Genomic DNA, 17,453 nt, shown 5'->3' on the forward strand with positions numbered 1-17,453 from the left:
GAGTCATTATCGCAGAAAAGACCTTGTCATTCAGAATTTGGCTATTCACAATAAGCATCTTACTAATCAGTTGCCACTAGGAACTGAAAAAAGATGCATAAGATGATCATGTTATTCACAGGATACCATTTCCCCAGTAAGATATACAATGCATTCACAAGAGAAGACAATACAATGAAAGAGGGCAACAGTGTTAAGCCTCATGTATTTTCTGAGGCCTGTTAATCTTTGGCTTCAGTTTGTCACAGTGACACAGTGAGACACTTAGTATGACATGAAGATGCTAAGCAGAAGAGTTTAGAAAAGATATTGGGTACAAGTTGCTTGGTAACAGATCATAATAAACAACAAGTCTTAATTTTACTTGAGTTTTAACATTACATTTTCCTGTTTTATCATGTTTGTAGGACAACGATCATAATTCAGCCTAACGTCTAAACTCTCACTTAAAGAGGAATAAACATGAAATAAATACAATGATTTATAACATCTGGACAAACATCATGATTAAACCTTTAAACACTGGAGGATGTCTGAGTGCATGCCTCTCAAACACAGTACACTCTAAAAATAGGGAAAGTTCAGTTAAAAGATACTGTGCTTTAAGTATATGTTAGAATTAACACAGTGCGTTCTTGACAAGAGCTTATCACACTGCATACCGTCGGCCCTGCAATAACCTTTCCCCTTCTCACGTACATTGTAAATCTAGAGTTAACCAAAGCCCACTGCTGTAGGATTAACACTAGCACTGTCAATTGGAGAACACACGTTAACAACCTAGAATGAGGCATGACTACTCTCTACTTTAGCCCTGTGTTTGGACGATTTCCAGGGGATAACCCCACAAACCCGAGACTAACCCTGCTCAGGAGCTGGCAAGCTCTCGACTAAAGACAGGGTTAGCCCACTTTGGAATATGCCAGTGTGGAAGCTTTTTGAAGCCTGGGGCTGATAGCTCCCTTTGCACCATGTCCTAACTGCATGCGTCCGACAATGCATTGCATCGCACACTCGTTGTCCACGATGAATCAGTCATATGAATTCTGTTATGTCATGTAACAAACCACGTCCTAATCCACTCTGCGCTGGAATTCAGACTGGACACTTGACTACTCAACTAATAGACGAGATCTTCTTACGTTAGTGATTTTGAAAAATAAAACACACACTTCGACTGGAAATGACACAATATAGTCAACAGCAAGATTTTCTTACCAGAAACATTCAGCTCCCTGGCGATCTCCCTTCAGCCAGCTGGCACCTTATTTAGGTTTTTGTAGTAAAAAGAAACGGTATTATACTAAATATAACTCACATAGATTTATATAGAAGAACTAGATATCGAATGCAAAGATGCCACCTATTCAATCAAAAGAGAACTGCTCAGCCAGCGCATACGCCAAGAAAGTTTCTAGCTTCGGGGTTTACTTCCTGAATATGTGGCTTATAGAATATGCGCAGTAGAGTTTCCACTGCAAGCCCCAGCTATGAGTTCCCGCTCCGCCATTGACTTTACATAGTGATGATGTCATGGTTTTTCAATTTCTCAGCTCCAAAAAAGTTGCACAGTAAGTCAGAGTTGACTTTGTTTGCAGTTCAATGGTTCCTATCAACAGTCTAACAGACTGTCTGTTTATAATGACACACTAAGGCGAAAATGCCTTTTTGAGCCACAGGGGAATTTTTCACTACAATACCGCAAGTGGCCACTGGGAAAAAAATGGTAGCGAGGCTGAGTGACAGTGTACAATCTAAGTTCATTAAAATCTATGGTAACTCCTAATTTTCTACTTCATCAATCTACTTGTCATTGTCACATGTGAATGCTAGCAACAGTAATGAAAATAAAACAGGGCGCTCAAAACAGCACAACTTGCAGCCAGGAGACTCAGATAGGAAACAACAACAACAACAACAACATCAAAAGCTAATATTGTTGCCGGTACTCACTTGTGTTGCATAGAGTTAGGACACAGTGTTGGCCAGGGGCTTCAACTGCTCTAAGAATCATTTCAGCCCTGAGCTAAGTGCAGCATGAAAAGCCCTTTACATGCAAAGAGTGAAAAACTATGAGAGGTAGTAGAGTATTTGTAATTTCTGTAAATGTTTTCAACGACAATGGCTGCAGCTGCTATGCAGCGGTCTTCAAAACTAACTGACTGCATACAAAACAGCTATACTGGCAGAATACCTGTGAAAAGACAGCCACTTGACCCCATCACAGAGCACCACTCCCGATGTCATCAGCAGCTCTGCGAAGTACAGCGTCTCGATGCCTTCATCCTCATGTTTCTTAAATTGAATCCCTGAAGTGGTCAGGAGCTCAATGGAGTCCTGTGCATACATGTCTTCTCTGATGACAAACACATTGCATACTGTTATGTAAGACAATCAAGTGGGTGTGAAAGCAGAAAACGAATGTCATTATCTTGATTTTGTTAGACGATTCTGAGGGTGTTGTATGCAGTTGAAAAAGCTCTGAACTTTGTCCTTGAACTGAAAATATGTAAGAGAAAACACAAAAGTCATCTTACGTGAGGTTAAACTTGAAGTTGAATTGCCATGTTGATGTTCCTGGAGGGTATTCCCCTTGTTCGTTCATAAATGTGAGGCCCAGCTGGATTATCTTGAGCAGGTCCACATTACAGCGCAGTAACTGGTACTGATAGTCGGCATTGCTTCTGAACTCTCCTATTGGTCTGGCTACTACACCTGGGAACTCTGTGTCCTGTAAGAAGACAGAAAACTCATTATGCACAGCAGAAATCTGCTCGTATCGGACAGCTTCTGCCCTCTACGAGCACAACTCACCATAGCAATATAGTTGTATTTTCGGATGACATGTCGGATCCTCTTCAGCTCCTCCTCCAGGTTGTTGGCCCAAACCTCACATATTCTTTGGCTGTGATCCACAGTAGCTGCGGGCATAGTGCCACTTCACCATGCAAAGAGAAAAATGCAAACAAAGACGCTTTATGGCAGTTGGTTCATAGATCTGTCAGCAAAGGCTGCAACCTATAATTATTTTAATCATAGATCTATAATTTTTTGTGAGCTGATGGATCAGTTTGGTCTAGAAAATGAAAAATGAGGGCTTCCCAAAGGCCAATTCAGGAGTAATGACGGCATTTCCACATGTAAGAAGCTGAAACCGGAGGTTATATACTCAAAGATGACTTTAACGAATTAATCGATTATCAGTATAGTTGACGATGTATTTAACAGTTGACTAACTGATTAACTGTTGCTCTACAATCTGCTGTCCTGTGACAGCCCTTACGATAATAGGTGGAAGACAAAGGCATACAACACATGATCTCAAGATATCAAAGGAGCGCTCACAAACCATTGGGCTACCTATACAACATTACTGCAGGAAATACAACCTGCACAGGCACAGACATGTCAATGTCAGTCTCAACATTTGGGGCAGCTAATTCAGCCTCATAGAATACTTCACGTTGACTGAGATGAACAAGTTGCATTGATACAAACAGACCTGATAGCAGCAGCTGTCTACTGAAAACATGCAGGACGTGCCTGTCTGTCTGCTGCCGTTAACATTAGCTCGTCGCAGGCAGCTTCCAGCAGCACTTGGGGCTAGCTAGGTTACCTGTAGCAGTTAGCAGGCTACAGGCAGCTAACAGGAGCAGGACAGTGAAGGCTCTCAGGTGGGAGGGCTGTGTACACTTTCAACACTCTTCTCGAGGTAGACAGTTCGCTCGACAGATGAACATGAGTGTGACAGACATATGACATGACATGTAGTAACTAGCAGCACACACAGACACACTCGGCGCCACTTTGATACTGCAAAGCTCACAGAAGCCCCGTGAACTTACCGTTCCCCAAACCGGCCGGTGTGTGTTTTAAGTGTGTGCTATCTGGAAAATGTTAATTTGTTCTACGTTACTGCGCCGGGGGTGTTCCACTAACTTTTAAATAGTTTATATTCAGTAATGTTTCGATGTCAACCTACGGCTGCCATCATAGTTGAGCCTACAACACGACGTCATCACGTCCAGCAGGAACGTCACATGCGTATGTATGCACGTGCCGTGCGGCCCAGCGTCCTGTGCTGCTGCAGTGACACACGGAGAGTTGTGTTCACTGACAGGGTGAGTGGGTTCATTTCAGCGTTGTGTTCACACGCAACTGAGCAAACGGAATAAAAAGCTGTAATAAATAAATAAATAAATAAATGGCACGTGTACACTTGAATTAAGAGACACAAAGTCAACATTTATTTAGTTATCTCATGATTCCTTTTTTTTTACTCCGACGTTTTCTCATAATTTAATTTTTAATCTTAAATTTCGATTCTTTAACTCACAATTATATTTTTTATACAAAATTTACTCTCCGTTCCCGTAATCATGACCTATTATCAATCGATTTTCAATCTTATCATTTTTAACACAATTATGACTTTTTTTTTTATCTCACAATTTAATCTATGTAATGATGATGACTATTTATTATAATTTTGACCTTTTATCGTATAATTTCAACTTTATTATGACTCACAATAGAATTAAAAAATAAATAAATAAAGTGAAATGGGCCTCCATTAATTTAATACATGCATTGTATTTCGTTCATCATAATCTTGCATTTTTTCTTCTTTATGTAGGCAAACTGGTTAAATACTAAAACATAAAACATAACTATAATGGCTAACAGATTTAAGGATGGACAAAAATACACATTGTTGATCTTATCTTCTTTATCTTATCTTTATCAGAGTAAAGTTCTCTTTGCTTGCAGATAATAAATGAAAGCAACCGCTGGATGAGCCACAAAACAGCAGTACTGGTGCTGACAGGGCTTCAGGGTTTGGCTCATGGCCAGTTATGCTGGACAGATGTTCTTAATGACAGGGAATGATCCTGAGCCCTAAATTGAATGACAGTATGTGCTACCATTGAATTAAACTAATACCGTCATAAAATCTGGTGCATGCCCACTAATAACAGTCAACTTGAAATGTATTATTGTTTGAGCATCAAGCTGATGATGCAAACACAGACAGAAATCCTTTGATAGATTTACACCTCCATTGCATTAAGACTTCTATATGCTGAAAAAGGAAACAGGAATGAAGTAAATATATGTGTTTGTCATTCTCAAAACTCAGCCTTTGCATATCATCAGCTGTTTAGAATAATTTCATTCAGTTGAACTGAACAAAGTGTGAAGATGCCTATTGTAAACATGGTACACAAAGGCAGGATAAACATTCTTTTTAAGGTTGGTTCACTCAAATTACTAACTCAGAATTTCTCACCTTCGCGGCACCATGCAGATAATTTGGGTTTTATTCGTACAGGGATTAAGATTTTAGGAAATGTCTGCTTCAACCTCAATGTGAAGAGCAGTGAAAAATTACATCTTAAAAAATTCAACAGTGACCTATTTCTACTATCAGTGTTCCAGTTACTTGGGAGAATCCACAGCTCAAACTGTCAACATCTTTTTTGCTAGTAGTAATGTCGGTGAAAACTCCCCAGTATGTTCTGTGTATTCTCCACAAATGTCAGACCTTGGACAAATGCATGTTAGAAAATGTAAAGAGGAACTGTTAAAAAGGACAGGCATGCACACCACCAACAATTGTAATTGACAATAATGTTTTTATTTATTCAAAAGAAAACAGACACATGTTACACAAGTCAAATCAGTTTGGGAAATTTGGCTCTTATTCCACCTGAACAAATAAACCCAGTGACATAAAGATCTTTCTTTCACACTTGGTCAGACTGGATATTTTCAACCCGCAGACACAAATAAAAACATGCATTAAAGCGACATTACAGTAGTCAAAAAAATAGGTCAGAGTACAAAAATATCTTAACATGCTTTGCTCGATAATCTCTGCAATGTTCATTTGCAGTGTTGGAGTGCACTTACTGTGTACTACACATTTAAAGTCAGCAGTTTTAATGCTTATTTTACAGTCGAGATGGCACAAATACAGAAAAGGTCAGTCGTTAAATCTCCTGCCCAAAGCAGCAGTACCTTTTTGTTCACATGCTCCAGTCTGCTGGTTCAGTAGTCATGATTTAACACCAGCAGACAGATGATTCCCTTTGTTAAGAGTGGTGGTTTGTTCACATTTGCTTTTGAAACATTGTGTACAGAAATATAATAAGACTTGTAGTGTAAATATCACATGATATTGTGATATTTACACTACATGTATCTAGTTGAAATACTCAGATGTGGCCTCAAGGTGCCAATCAACCACAACATAACACTGGCTATTGTAGTGCAACAACTCTGAAACCCTGCCGAGGTGTGGTGTGCTGAGCGAGTGACGTTCATTCATAACATTTCAAAATATGCTACATGGGTGGAACGAGATTATTGCTGCTCCTACAGATCAGACTTAAATCTTGAATCCAGACAGCCTATAAGTAGCTGCTACCATGATGTACGACAGCATTTAAATTAAGTGTCAACTGAATATTACAAAGACACTTTATGGGAAAAAAACTCCTAGAGATGGAAACATTGCTAAAAAGCTGAATCATTCTGAAATTCCAATTAGCAGCATGTGTGTCAGAGACATCTGTACACGTTTGTCAAATCCTTGTTGATTAGCTTTCACTGGAGTCTTTTGTTTCTTTTGTCTCTGCAGTTTGTCTGTTTGGTGTTTAATCTGTTTAATTCTGATTTAATTTAGCCCTTTATTCAATTATACTTTTATTCAGCGCACCTTAAATGATGATTTTGTTTCTTTGGAGCTCTCTTAATTGCTTCATGTTGCTTTGACAACTCAAAAGGTGTTCACAAATGCCTGATGAAGGATGGAGGAAGGAGGAGGAAGACCACAGATAAAAACAAGCTGTCCTAAATTTTTATGCTGATATTAGACCTCAGTAGAATCTTGGTTAAAACATCTCTTCACCATTAAAGCATTTCTGTTACCGTTTTCCACTCTGTGTACACTCTTACTGGTTAATTCTGCTGTCAACAACATATGTGACAGTGAGCAATATATTAAGCTTTGCAGTTACTTTGAGAATCTTAATTTCTTTCACCAGCATAAATACAATATGGTCAGCTACAGTAAACTACCACTAACTAGAATGTATGTGGCAACAGGCAGAGTCCACCACACCACATGCAAACAAAAGTGCAAGTCACTTGTGTAACCCAAAAAAGACTTTTCACTGGCGTGAGCCTACAGCAGGGTTACTTAATGAATGTGAAGGTTGTTCAGCTGCTCCGTGGACCTCCCACCAAATGCTACATTCTCTCAGGCAGCTGAGTAGGCAGCCTCATCGGAGTCTGGATCCCTGGTGCTGTCCTCGCTGAGGGGTGAGCGGCAGCTCAAATCTGCAATCCCCGACTCCTGGTCACTACCATTGGAGAGGTTGGTCTCAGGTGTCTGGTTCAAGTCCTGGAGGATCAGGCTGCTGTCTGGCACTTTGGGCTGACAGGGGCTGCTGGTGATGAAGCCTCCGGTATAATCCTGAGGGGTGTTGGCCAGACCAAGGTCAGCACCAAGAGCCCACGCTGTGGGGCTCTTATCATAAGCGGTTGTTGTCTTGGTCTCGCTCTTCCACCCCTGCTCCTGCTCCAGCTCTGCAATTTTCTAACATATCATAAGACATGAAGACTATATTAATCTTCTATAATTAGGAGAATAACTTCCATAAAAGTTTTCTTCGCATGACAAATGATAAGCAGGATAAATTCTGTCCTACCTGTTTGTGTGAGGCCAGCTGCTCCTCCAGCTGTTGTGTCTCCTCCTGGATGGCACTCAGATAATCCTCCACAGACTGACGAGGATGCATCCCGCGGTCAAAACGGTTATACAGCCCTCTCCAAAACCTATACAAAGCAAGATTTTCAAAAATCTGAAAGCAACATTTGACTCACTATTACACCTTACTTTGTTTCATTTAACGTTTATATAAAACAGAAATGTTAAGAACTTTACATACATGTAATAGGAAAAACACTTGTATGCTTAGATTTAAAACAGGTTTCATGTTGTTAGAGTTTGGGAGAGCCTACTTAAAGCAGTAGGGGGCGGTAGAGGGCCTGAGGAGGCCCTGTGCCTGGCTGTGGTCTGGCCGGTACAGAGGGTTCATGTAGTCTGCCTGGTTGGTCCAAAGATAACTCCACAAAGAGTGAGTCCTCTCACGCAGTCTGTATGAGTGTCAAGTGGCAGTCAGGAAAAAAGAAAGTGAAAGATAACATAAAATTTTATCAATGGGCTTCTGAAGAAAGACAGTAACTTTCTAGCAAAGAGCTGTCCACATTTTATACATGAGCCTGGTGATGTATTGCTAGCTGTAGTAAATCTTTGCTCAGAGCAGTGTCTCGGTGCTGTGAAAAGGAAAAGAAACTGCAGGTGTAAATCTCACCCCAGCTCTATCCTCTCCCGCTGGTTGTTGCCAATGAAGTTGCCATACTGACAGGAGTAGATGTGGCTGTGAATGGTGATGAGGAACCTCTCGTTGAACTCAAAGGCACAGGGGTACTGCTCCATGAGCTGCCACACACACTCCAGGAACTGATCGATGATGGGAGATACCTCTTTAGGGTCTCCGACCCGGTGGTTGCATCTGAGGAGAAGGTGAGGACTTTTAGATCCAAACACAACAATTAAATCATGGATCCTACAACAGTGATGCTTATAGCCAAACCTGTGAGAGAACTTGTGTCCAAATGAGACCCAGTCTTTCTCAATGAGAACCTGAGAGCAGAAAAAAAAACACATGCTGAAAGATTGAATGAAATTGATGAAATTGGGGCCCAGAGACTCATGAACATGCTGAATTTCAGTGTGAGCAGATTAAAGGTTCAGACATAGCGCACAGTAAAACCCTGCAGAACGACTGAACCTCTTCACCCTCTGTGTGGGGTCACTCTCCTCTGACTTTAGGGGCAGTTCCAAAAAGCAGGCTACTCTACTCTATTTTCCACAGTGGCTCTTGTTGGAGTCACAACAAATCCTTATGTTCACAGAGACAAGCCTCATGAGTCCAGTATAGACTTCTATCTCTCAGAATGAAACTGAATATATAAACATGATGCAGAGTGTACCAATGAGGTTTGTGACATGTAAAGGTTTGATACGTACCATTAGTCCTCTAAGGGTCCTGTAGTAAGGATCCAAGAGCACACAGGCCACCGAGCACACCTGGGCAGTGCGGTCCCAGCCATCTGAGCAGTGGACCAGGACACTGACACCCTCCTCGGCAACAGCCTACACACACACACACACACACACACACACACACACACACACACACACACACACACACACACACACACACACACACACACACACACACACGTATTATTTTTTATACTATACTTTTTTATACTTTTTTCAACTGTTCAAAAAGAAGGGACCAAAGAGGAAGACTACAACAAAGAAAACAAGGATTTAATGACATAAAAACACCCTTTAAAATCCGCTCTTGAAATGTTTCCGAGGAAGGAAATGCATTCAACATGTTATTTAGGCCGCAGGGGGACACACAATGGGCTTCTCTGTAAACAGAAATTTGTTTGTTTACAAGGAAACTCTAAAGGGATCTTTTAAAAGCTCAGATACAGCACTCCACTTTAGAGCTGCTGAAGGACCTGCAGTGCACACTGACTCAAAACATGCATGACTGAATTATAAAAAAAAAATTAAAAGAGAGTGCATCAGAACCTCAGTCCCCTGAAACCTAAAGTTTATGCTACTGATGTTCAAGGAAATGGGCAGATGTCCTACATTTGTGATTACATTCCATTATGTTTCTGTATGATTTCTGCCTCGTGTTGGTAGGAGTATATTATCAGTTAAATACTACTCTGAGATTGACAGATCTGGAGGAGAGAGTTAGGTGCAGAGCCAGACCTTCCGGAGGAAGAAACATCCAGTATCGCATTGCATTCTGCTCTGATCCAGTTTATGTTTACTGATGGGAGCTCACATGTTACTTCTGAAATTAAAAACTATGTTTCCTCCCATTTATCAACCTGACTGCATCATTGATCCACAGACGTGAACTCCATTGTCAGGTGTTTATGTACTGTGCTGTTGACTGGAGCTGGAGGGGAAATGCGCTTCACATCGTGATGGCAATGTAACAGAGAGAAGAGGGGAAAAGAGGAGAGAGAACCTAGTGTCTAGTCGATGCTGACTTCATATCAAGTTTGACCTGAATTAAAAAACAGAGACACACACCCTCAGTGAGTTACATTACTTGCTAGCTTATGGCTGATGTACAGTAAGATGTCCTGGCTGTTTCGGGTGAATGTAAAAATGATCCCTCGGGCCGTCATGCTTGAGTGATGCAAAGAAAACAATTTGCGTTGCTGGTGGTGAACTCACATTCAACAACCACCATTACAGAGGAAAATCTATCTGAAAATCCATCAGGCACAGATGAGGTAGGTGTACCACAGACAGACACACACAGAACGCAACACAGACACAGAGAGAAAAACACCCGCATACACCTAAGCTAATATTGAGTGCAGTGCTGAGGCAGACAGCAGGGATTAACCTCCAGACTGACCTTGGCGATGAAGATGCCGGCATCCAAAACAGCTTTGATGTGCTTCAGCCAGCCTGAGCTCTCCAGACCTTCCAGGAAGTCAGACATGGAGGGGGAGCGCAGCTCGCACACTGCAACCACAACACAGCTGTCTCACTGACAGGAAGCATGGAGCATACCTGATAACTACACTTTATTAAACCTTACATTCACCTTCACAGTGCTACAAACAGCCATGGTCATGAATTTACAGTGAATTTGGGCAAGACATGGAAAATATGGGTCACACTTGTGTATTCTGCGTAAGGGTATGGGTTCATTGGGTACCAAATTCATGGTTTCAGTCACACTGACAGCTTGTCCAACAATTTGATCCAGATTGAAATAGCTCCACAACTGACATTAAATTTTGATCATTGCATCATAGTCCCCAGAAGATGCATCCTCTGACTTTTTCTCTAGCGCCACCATCAGGTCAAAGTTTTGACATGTGAAATATCTCACCATCTTACACATGGATTAGCACAAAACCTGATACCCAACTTCCTTGAGAACAACCATGAGGTTAATTTGTGATTTTGAGGGAAATAACTTTATGGCTACTTTAATAAACATCATGCAACTTCTTGACCTTAAAATAACAGCTTCATAATCATATTGATGGTACAGTGTCTTGAGTGGCTGAATAGTGTATCTGTCTGAGCCACTCCACCCCTCTGTCACTTGTTTCAGCAGTATGTAACTTCAGTGAGAAGGTAGCATCACAGTGTTACACACATGTTTACTTAAACACATAACACTGTTGTCACGTAATGGGTTTTATTTGTAGTTAGCATCTACATTAGGTCTGACAAATTGTTACAGACCTGGGATTTGTATTTACAACATTAGTGTTGCACTCAGAAACTGTGGGGGGCGCCAAATTGCACACAATGCCAAATTCTACATAATGTTGCTTTAATGGATTACCATGATACTTGGTGCAGACATTCACATTTCCCTAATGATGAATTTTAATCACAGAGCCTCATCTTTACAACATTTTAAATCTATCAAAGACTTTGACCAAATATCTGCATAACTAATGACACCCTCATCAGCCTAAGCTGTTATGTGTGTTTAGTGCTTATTAGCTAATGTTAGCATGCTAACACACTAAACTAAGGTGGTGAACATGGTAAAGATTATTCCTGCTAAACATTCAAGTAATTGTGAACATGCTGAAGTCAGCATTTAGCTAACAGCTACAATGTGTTAGTAATGCTTCAGAGAGTAGCTAGCATGGCTGTAGACTGTAGTCACGTTATTGTGTGTTTTAAAACATGAATGTTAGACAAAGTAATGTGCAAACACATTAACACAAGCAAGGCAGACAGTTAAATACAAATCCATGTCTGTACCATAAGGCTTCCTGCATTATGTTTGTTTATCTTCTAAAACTGTATCTAAAATTTATTTTTCCATCTTCAGGGTTCAACATAAATATTTGCGAGTTCACTGGAGGGGCAGAGTGACATGAACTAATTTATCCTCAGCTGACATTTCATTTGTGTGGGACTATTTATCACACTAATGTTCATAATTCAGATACACTTAGATAAGTGCATAGAAAGATCTGCTCACTCCTCACTCATTTAGGTGCTGAAGTGTTTGCTGACCTGTAAGAGCGCTCTGAGGCCACCGGCAGGAGAGCGGGCAGGTGAGTGGGTTCATTCACCTTATGTTTCACTTTGTAGAGCAGACTTCGGCTCAGAAGAAATGTTTGAGCTAATGCCACCAGGCAGGGGGTCTGCAAAGTCTTATTCAAGTGTGCAATTGGGTAGAAAAGAGTCAGGCGCTGTCTGCAGCATTTAAAGATTTCCCTTGTGCTGCCAGGGGGCAAAGAGTTATCACAACTAAGAACAGCTATAACTTTTCAGACTTGAAATCACATCATTCTCACGCCCTCGGTCTCTCTTTGGGGGATAAGGTCCCGGATTGTCCACTCCAGGAAACCAAAATAGCTCAGAAATAAAATCCAGATGGATTCAAAGTCTTCCTAGGAGCACCCCTGCACAATACCCAGAATTTCTCCTGTGGGCTCATTTGAGGCCTGATTGCAGCACAGTCCGGTCTGCATGAGTGAATATGAAAGCCACAGGGGGAATGAGGGTCCCGCTCTGCGTTAGTAATGTGAAGAAGCAGCGGACTTTAAACAGAGGATGCCAGAAAATATATATTTTGCTCCACAAACACTGGTGTGGTGAAACATTTCTGACATAGTGATGAATGGACTGCTGTTTCTGCAGTAATTAAACATAAAAATCAGTGTGAGAATCATTTGAGGCTGACATGATAATTACCTTCCAGCGTTTTTTGTTGGCTGTTTCTCATAACGTGGATGTTCTCTATGCCGATGAACTGGAATTTGATGTTGGAGTAGTTGTCTTCATTCTCGTAGCCTTTTCCAGCAGCTCGGTTTGCGATTGCATTTAGCTACAAAGACATGCGCTTAATCATCAGAATATACTTCTTGAAGAGCGAAAAAAAACAACAACAAAAAAAACCAGCTGTTACGCAATATTGATGATTGTTCAGCAAGCACATAGTCAGGATGTTTTTGAAGGCCTTTGTTGTGAGCACATCCAGCTGCCAAAGCCCACTATGGAAAATAAAGCCCACCTGAACATACAACATAGTACTGTACGAGTTGTATGTCCTCAGGGCTCACCTTAGGCCTGGTGTCCACCACATACATGAAGTCGCTGCGGGGATTGGACCTCAAGATGGCCTCCAGCATCTGTTCATCCTCCAGGCAGCGGGCGCTGAAACCTGACAGGGGCTGGCTGCTGCGGCAGATGGCAGCCTGGGAGGAGGCAAGAGGCACTCAGGCTTCAGACAGGAATGTTTACTTGTCGATTTCAAGTGAATTACTACTTTGGATGACTTTCAGAACAATGCAAAACACGATATGTGAGAATCAGGGTGAATACAAACTCACAGAACTTTTTCTTCCCTTGCATGTTCAATTTCAATTAATCAACCACACAATATCTTATTTGTCCATTTAGTAGCCACGGGGGAGCAGGCCTGAGACCATTGTGTGACTCTCCCTTCTGACTCATGAACCCGAGTGGAGCCCCTTTGTACGATCTGAGATCCACACACTGGACCCTCAACCCTGGGAAGCTGACCTTGCACGCATAAAGCACTCCCAACTGTCCAGTGGAGGATTAATAGAATGGATCGTGAATGTTGTTTCTCATTCAGAATTAGAAAATAGAAATGAATCATGCTTTGATTTCATGACAGAATGGACATCTCCTCATGGGACCTTCGTGTGCCTGTTTAGTTTGCATGACTAGTAATCTGAGTCTTACATGCTGTAGAGTCTCAGTGAATCTCTGACACCGACTTATTTCATTCTGATTTCAGCTTTATGTCTCATCTTGTCAGAGACTCAGTGATTGGCTCTTTCAGAGTGATCATAGGATCACTTGGAAAACAAAGAGAACACATGATATGCTTATGTCAACTTACATGATTTTCTTTGGAGTAGTACGACAGAGTGGGAAATCTGCCTCGGCTTCTGAACTTGGAGCTACCCACTATGACTGGAGGTGTGGCGGACTCGGGTACAAACAGGTCGGCAGGGTAGGTGTCACTCACCTTTGGAAAATGACATAACAAGAATAAGCTACTGCCATGTCCATATTAGGTTAAAACAGTACAACTGGTCATTGATGTTGGCTCACTGACCTTGTAGTGTTGGTTGACAGTGGAGAGTTTCCACAGGGAGTTTGGAAGTCCCATTCTTCTGTAATCAGCCTTGAGGTCCAAGAAGTCCCATTCCTGTCGTCTCTCCTCATCATCAACGTTAGGATTATAGGAGAAGCAATACAGCTCCTCGTAAGTCTCTGCAAGGCACATAGGTGGTGATGGATAACAGGGTGATGCACAAAACCTCCAACCTTAAAAATGTCTTATTTCATCATATCAAATAATCATAATTTGCAGCCCTAATCAGCAGATTAAATTTCGTAATAAATCATTTTAAAATATGCTCCAGTTTAAACAAGGACCAAATTTTAGTCAACAGAGATTGATACTGGCGGCAGGGTGTTTTACACTAGTACAAAAATCCTCCAATCATAAAGGAATTATGCTTAAGCCACCAAAATGGCTAGCAGCGGCACTGGCTATAACAGAAGAAAAAAAACAATAGTGGACAGTAATATAGAACTTCTGATATAGTGGTTCGTTTCTCTGACTCTTCTCGTCACATCTGACCTACAAACTACACATTGATCCTCTGTTGCATGACATCACAGCATACCTGGCTGGGAGAGTCGCTGCAGGGACAGGTGAACATCGTGACACTCTCGCTCTCGAGGTATGACAAAATGGAGAACCTGGAAGTTCTTGCAGTGAATTATGAGAGGACATCCTGAGGCTGAGGCGGCTTGTTTCTCCATACTGCACACCAAACTGTGAAGCACCTGGTATGAAAGATTAAAGTCAAATACGGACATTTTGTTTTATGACATATTATAATGACATAATATTTTGAACAGCATGAGGCCTGGATGCACACAGTGACTGCACTGCAGTGTACCTTGCACTACTGTACGGCACAACAGTGTTGCAGCATTCTTCTTAACAGCTGAAGTAGATGGGGTCTAATTTTAAAATTGAAATAACAACAGAAAAATAAATGTATCAAGCATAATCCAGGGCTTCTTGAAAAGGCATTATTTATTCCCTCAGGGAGCCTTCGAGCATTCTCACCCAGACAGGGTGTGCACTAATGCTTATTAGCTTGGCAACTGCAGTGAAAATTCGTCTATATTGAAGGTGCGTGAATGGTGTCTATTCAAATAAATGTAGGATCTCAGGGCTTCTGTAGACTTGGATGGCAGTGAATGAGCTCTATGGAGCAATTTTGTATGTTTTTACAGTTGTTTTTTCACCTTTTTAAACAAGTCCCCATCTACTTCAGCTGGTGAGGAGAATGCTGCAAATCTGTTCTTGTTGCAAAGCATTTCTGGAAACGTTTTGGGGACAACACAACCTCACACAACTCTCCATCAGCATGAGGGTGAGCAGATAATGAGTGAACAATCATTTTTTTGGTTCAACTTATCCTTTAAAGCCGTTTGGCCAGACGCTTTCCTACACATTTCCCTGTACTTGAACCTTTGGCCTGACTGATGTCTCTGATGATTACCCATGTTTCACTGCGCACTCCAGCCTCGTTCTCCACGAAGATGGTGTGTGTGGCCGTCAGGTAGAGGGTGCCCACCCTGCTTCTTCTGGGGGACACTCTGTCGAGCAGCCTGACGCTCTCCACCTGGAGGAGGAAGAACATTAAACAGCCTCATCCTCAGCTCGTGTCCAGCTCCTCACACAGCAGCTGTGCTCAGGTGTTAGCTGCACCGACACACAAACACACCCTGTCTGATAGCAGCCCGGTCGCCTACGTGGCCGACTCGGCACACGCCCTTAAACCAACCCTGTATGTTTGTTTAATTGTCTCCCATTTAAAGCACAGTTCATGGCGGCCCGTGTTGAGGTGACACAGAAGGCTCAGTGCGGAAACTGTGGCTGAATCGATCAATCCGAGCCGCGGTTACCTTTGGTAGTCGGATGTGCTCCATCAGCGGCTGAGAGACGAGCCGCAGCTTCCTGTGGGTACTGAACCTGTCACTACACAGCTACCAACAGTGCGACATGTGATGGATAAACCACAAGATGCTGCAGGTTAGCTTAAATGGTTATCGTCAGTCGCGCGCAGGTAAAACCGGCCATAACATTGCTGTTTGCCGTCTTCACACGAGCGGCTCCGCCGGGTCCTAAAGCCCGCTACCGTACAGCCGCCCCTTGGCCTGTATGAAATGTTAAATGGCATCTCAGGCTGCTGCTCACTGAACCCTTATACACAGTCAAGACATGTATATACCTCAGGTCATTTAAAATCTTCACTCATTAGCAGTGTTGGGTAGTAACTTTACTTTATCCAGTAAGTAATAATATTCAATGAATTGAAACGGTTGTTTTAATCACCAGTTTGTATTATTCAGCATCAGTACAGAACTGAAATGACGGCTAGAGGGGAACTCAATCAATCAACCTTTATTTAATGGGAGCATTGGAAAAACGTTTTACAGTAACTAAAAAACTACTTTCTCAGTAACGCATTACTTTTTGGTTTAAGTAACTGGGTTACTTTTTATTACAACAAGTAACAAGTAACTGCAACTAGTTACTATTTTTCAGTAACTAGCACAACACTGCTCATTAGACATGGTGGTTAATGGTGTGCTCCTAGGTAGGCTCCTGAGACAAACTCTCAAGACTTTTACTGAGCACAGATCATCTGAATGAAAGTGAAGAATGACTACAAATTGTATTTACTGCGCATTTCACAAGCAAAAACTGTATGAAGTAAAAACTGATGGAGAGGTGAAAAGTGATTCTTCATTTTGTGTGCCACCATACTGCTGTGATGTGTTAATTTGGGGAATTGGGCTTTTTCCGATGATGACTGACAATCCCAGAGACAGTTTTGTATTTACAAGCAGTGCTGGCCCAAGCCTTCTGGGGGCCCTAAACAGAATTTGATTTGGTCCCTCCCACCACTGCGGAGTCACCTGTGCTTGACAATTATTGACACAAATATCACATTATAATGTTACATTATAAATTGTTTTAATACAGTGACAGATTATGAACTACTGTCCCCCTGGGCACAGATGCATAAGGACCTGCTGAGGTTTGTGCTGGGTGAACCTTTACTGGGAACTGAGTGACTCACACTAAAAATGTTCTGATTAATAATGATTAAGGTGGAATTTCTACATTGAAATGCACATCAAATGTTTAACAAGAGATTGAAATACATGGGAGAAGTGATTTAATCAGTAAAAACAAACACGAAAAGGCTCAGCTGACCAAGACAAG

General features: G+C 41.7%; 2 protein-coding genes across 4 annotated transcripts in view; both read right to left on the bottom strand.

Moving 5' to 3' along the window:
- The window catches only part of cnot7 (CCR4-NOT transcription complex, subunit 7), a 6,938-nt gene extending 2,903 nt beyond the window's left edge, over positions 1 to 4,035 (bottom strand). The window contains exons 1-4 of one of the 3 annotated variants that reach the window (XM_037078025.1): positions 3,846 to 4,035; positions 2,815 to 2,938; positions 2,538 to 2,731; positions 2,195 to 2,356 (exon numbers count right to left, since the gene is read on the bottom strand). In XM_037078025.1, the coding sequence (XP_036933920.1) occupies positions 2,195 to 2,356; positions 2,538 to 2,731; positions 2,815 to 2,931 (473 nt within the window). In that variant the 5' untranslated portion in view covers positions 2,932 to 2,938; positions 3,846 to 4,035. The other 2 variants (XM_037078027.1, XM_037078026.1) reach the window with 2 other exon arrangements.
- Positions 4,036 to 5,616: 1,581 nt separating this feature from the next.
- On the bottom strand, positions 5,617 to 16,390 carry mtmr7a (myotubularin related protein 7a). The gene is made up of 14 exons (XM_037077933.1): positions 16,127 to 16,390; positions 15,721 to 15,843; positions 14,830 to 14,992; positions 14,253 to 14,410; positions 14,034 to 14,162; positions 13,225 to 13,359; positions 12,857 to 12,989; positions 10,536 to 10,645; positions 9,101 to 9,226; positions 8,664 to 8,713; positions 8,382 to 8,582; positions 8,029 to 8,163; positions 7,716 to 7,842; positions 5,617 to 7,603 (listed from the first exon to the last, which is right to left on the bottom strand). Exons 1-14 carry the CDS (start codon positions 16,148 to 16,150, stop codon positions 7,265 to 7,267), a joined length of 1,953 nt encoding a protein of 650 aa, XP_036933828.1. The 5' UTR covers positions 16,151 to 16,390; the 3' UTR covers positions 5,617 to 7,264.
- Between the last annotated feature and the right edge of the window lie 1,063 nt (positions 16,391 to 17,453).

Source organism: Acanthopagrus latus, chromosome 18, assembly GCF_904848185.1.
Source record: "Acanthopagrus latus isolate v.2019 chromosome 18, fAcaLat1.1, whole genome shotgun sequence".
Classification (NCBI taxonomy): domain Eukaryota; kingdom Metazoa; phylum Chordata; class Actinopteri; order Spariformes; family Sparidae; genus Acanthopagrus; species Acanthopagrus latus.

What these genes read in the sequence shown, in the direction of transcription:
- mtmr7a (XM_037077933.1), bottom strand. Translation starts at nt 16,150, where the DNA reads ATGGAGCACATCCGACTACCAAAG. An exon ending in AGCACATCCGACTACCAAAG is followed by an intron (nt 15,844 to 16,126) that starts GTAACCGCGGCT and finishes TTCCTCCTCCAG; the next exon opens with GTGGAGAGCGTCAGGCTGCT. An exon ending in GGACACAAGTTCTCTCACAG is followed by an intron (nt 8,583 to 8,663) that starts GTTTGGCTATAA and finishes CCTTCTCCTCAG; the next exon opens with ATGCAACCACCGGGTCGGAG.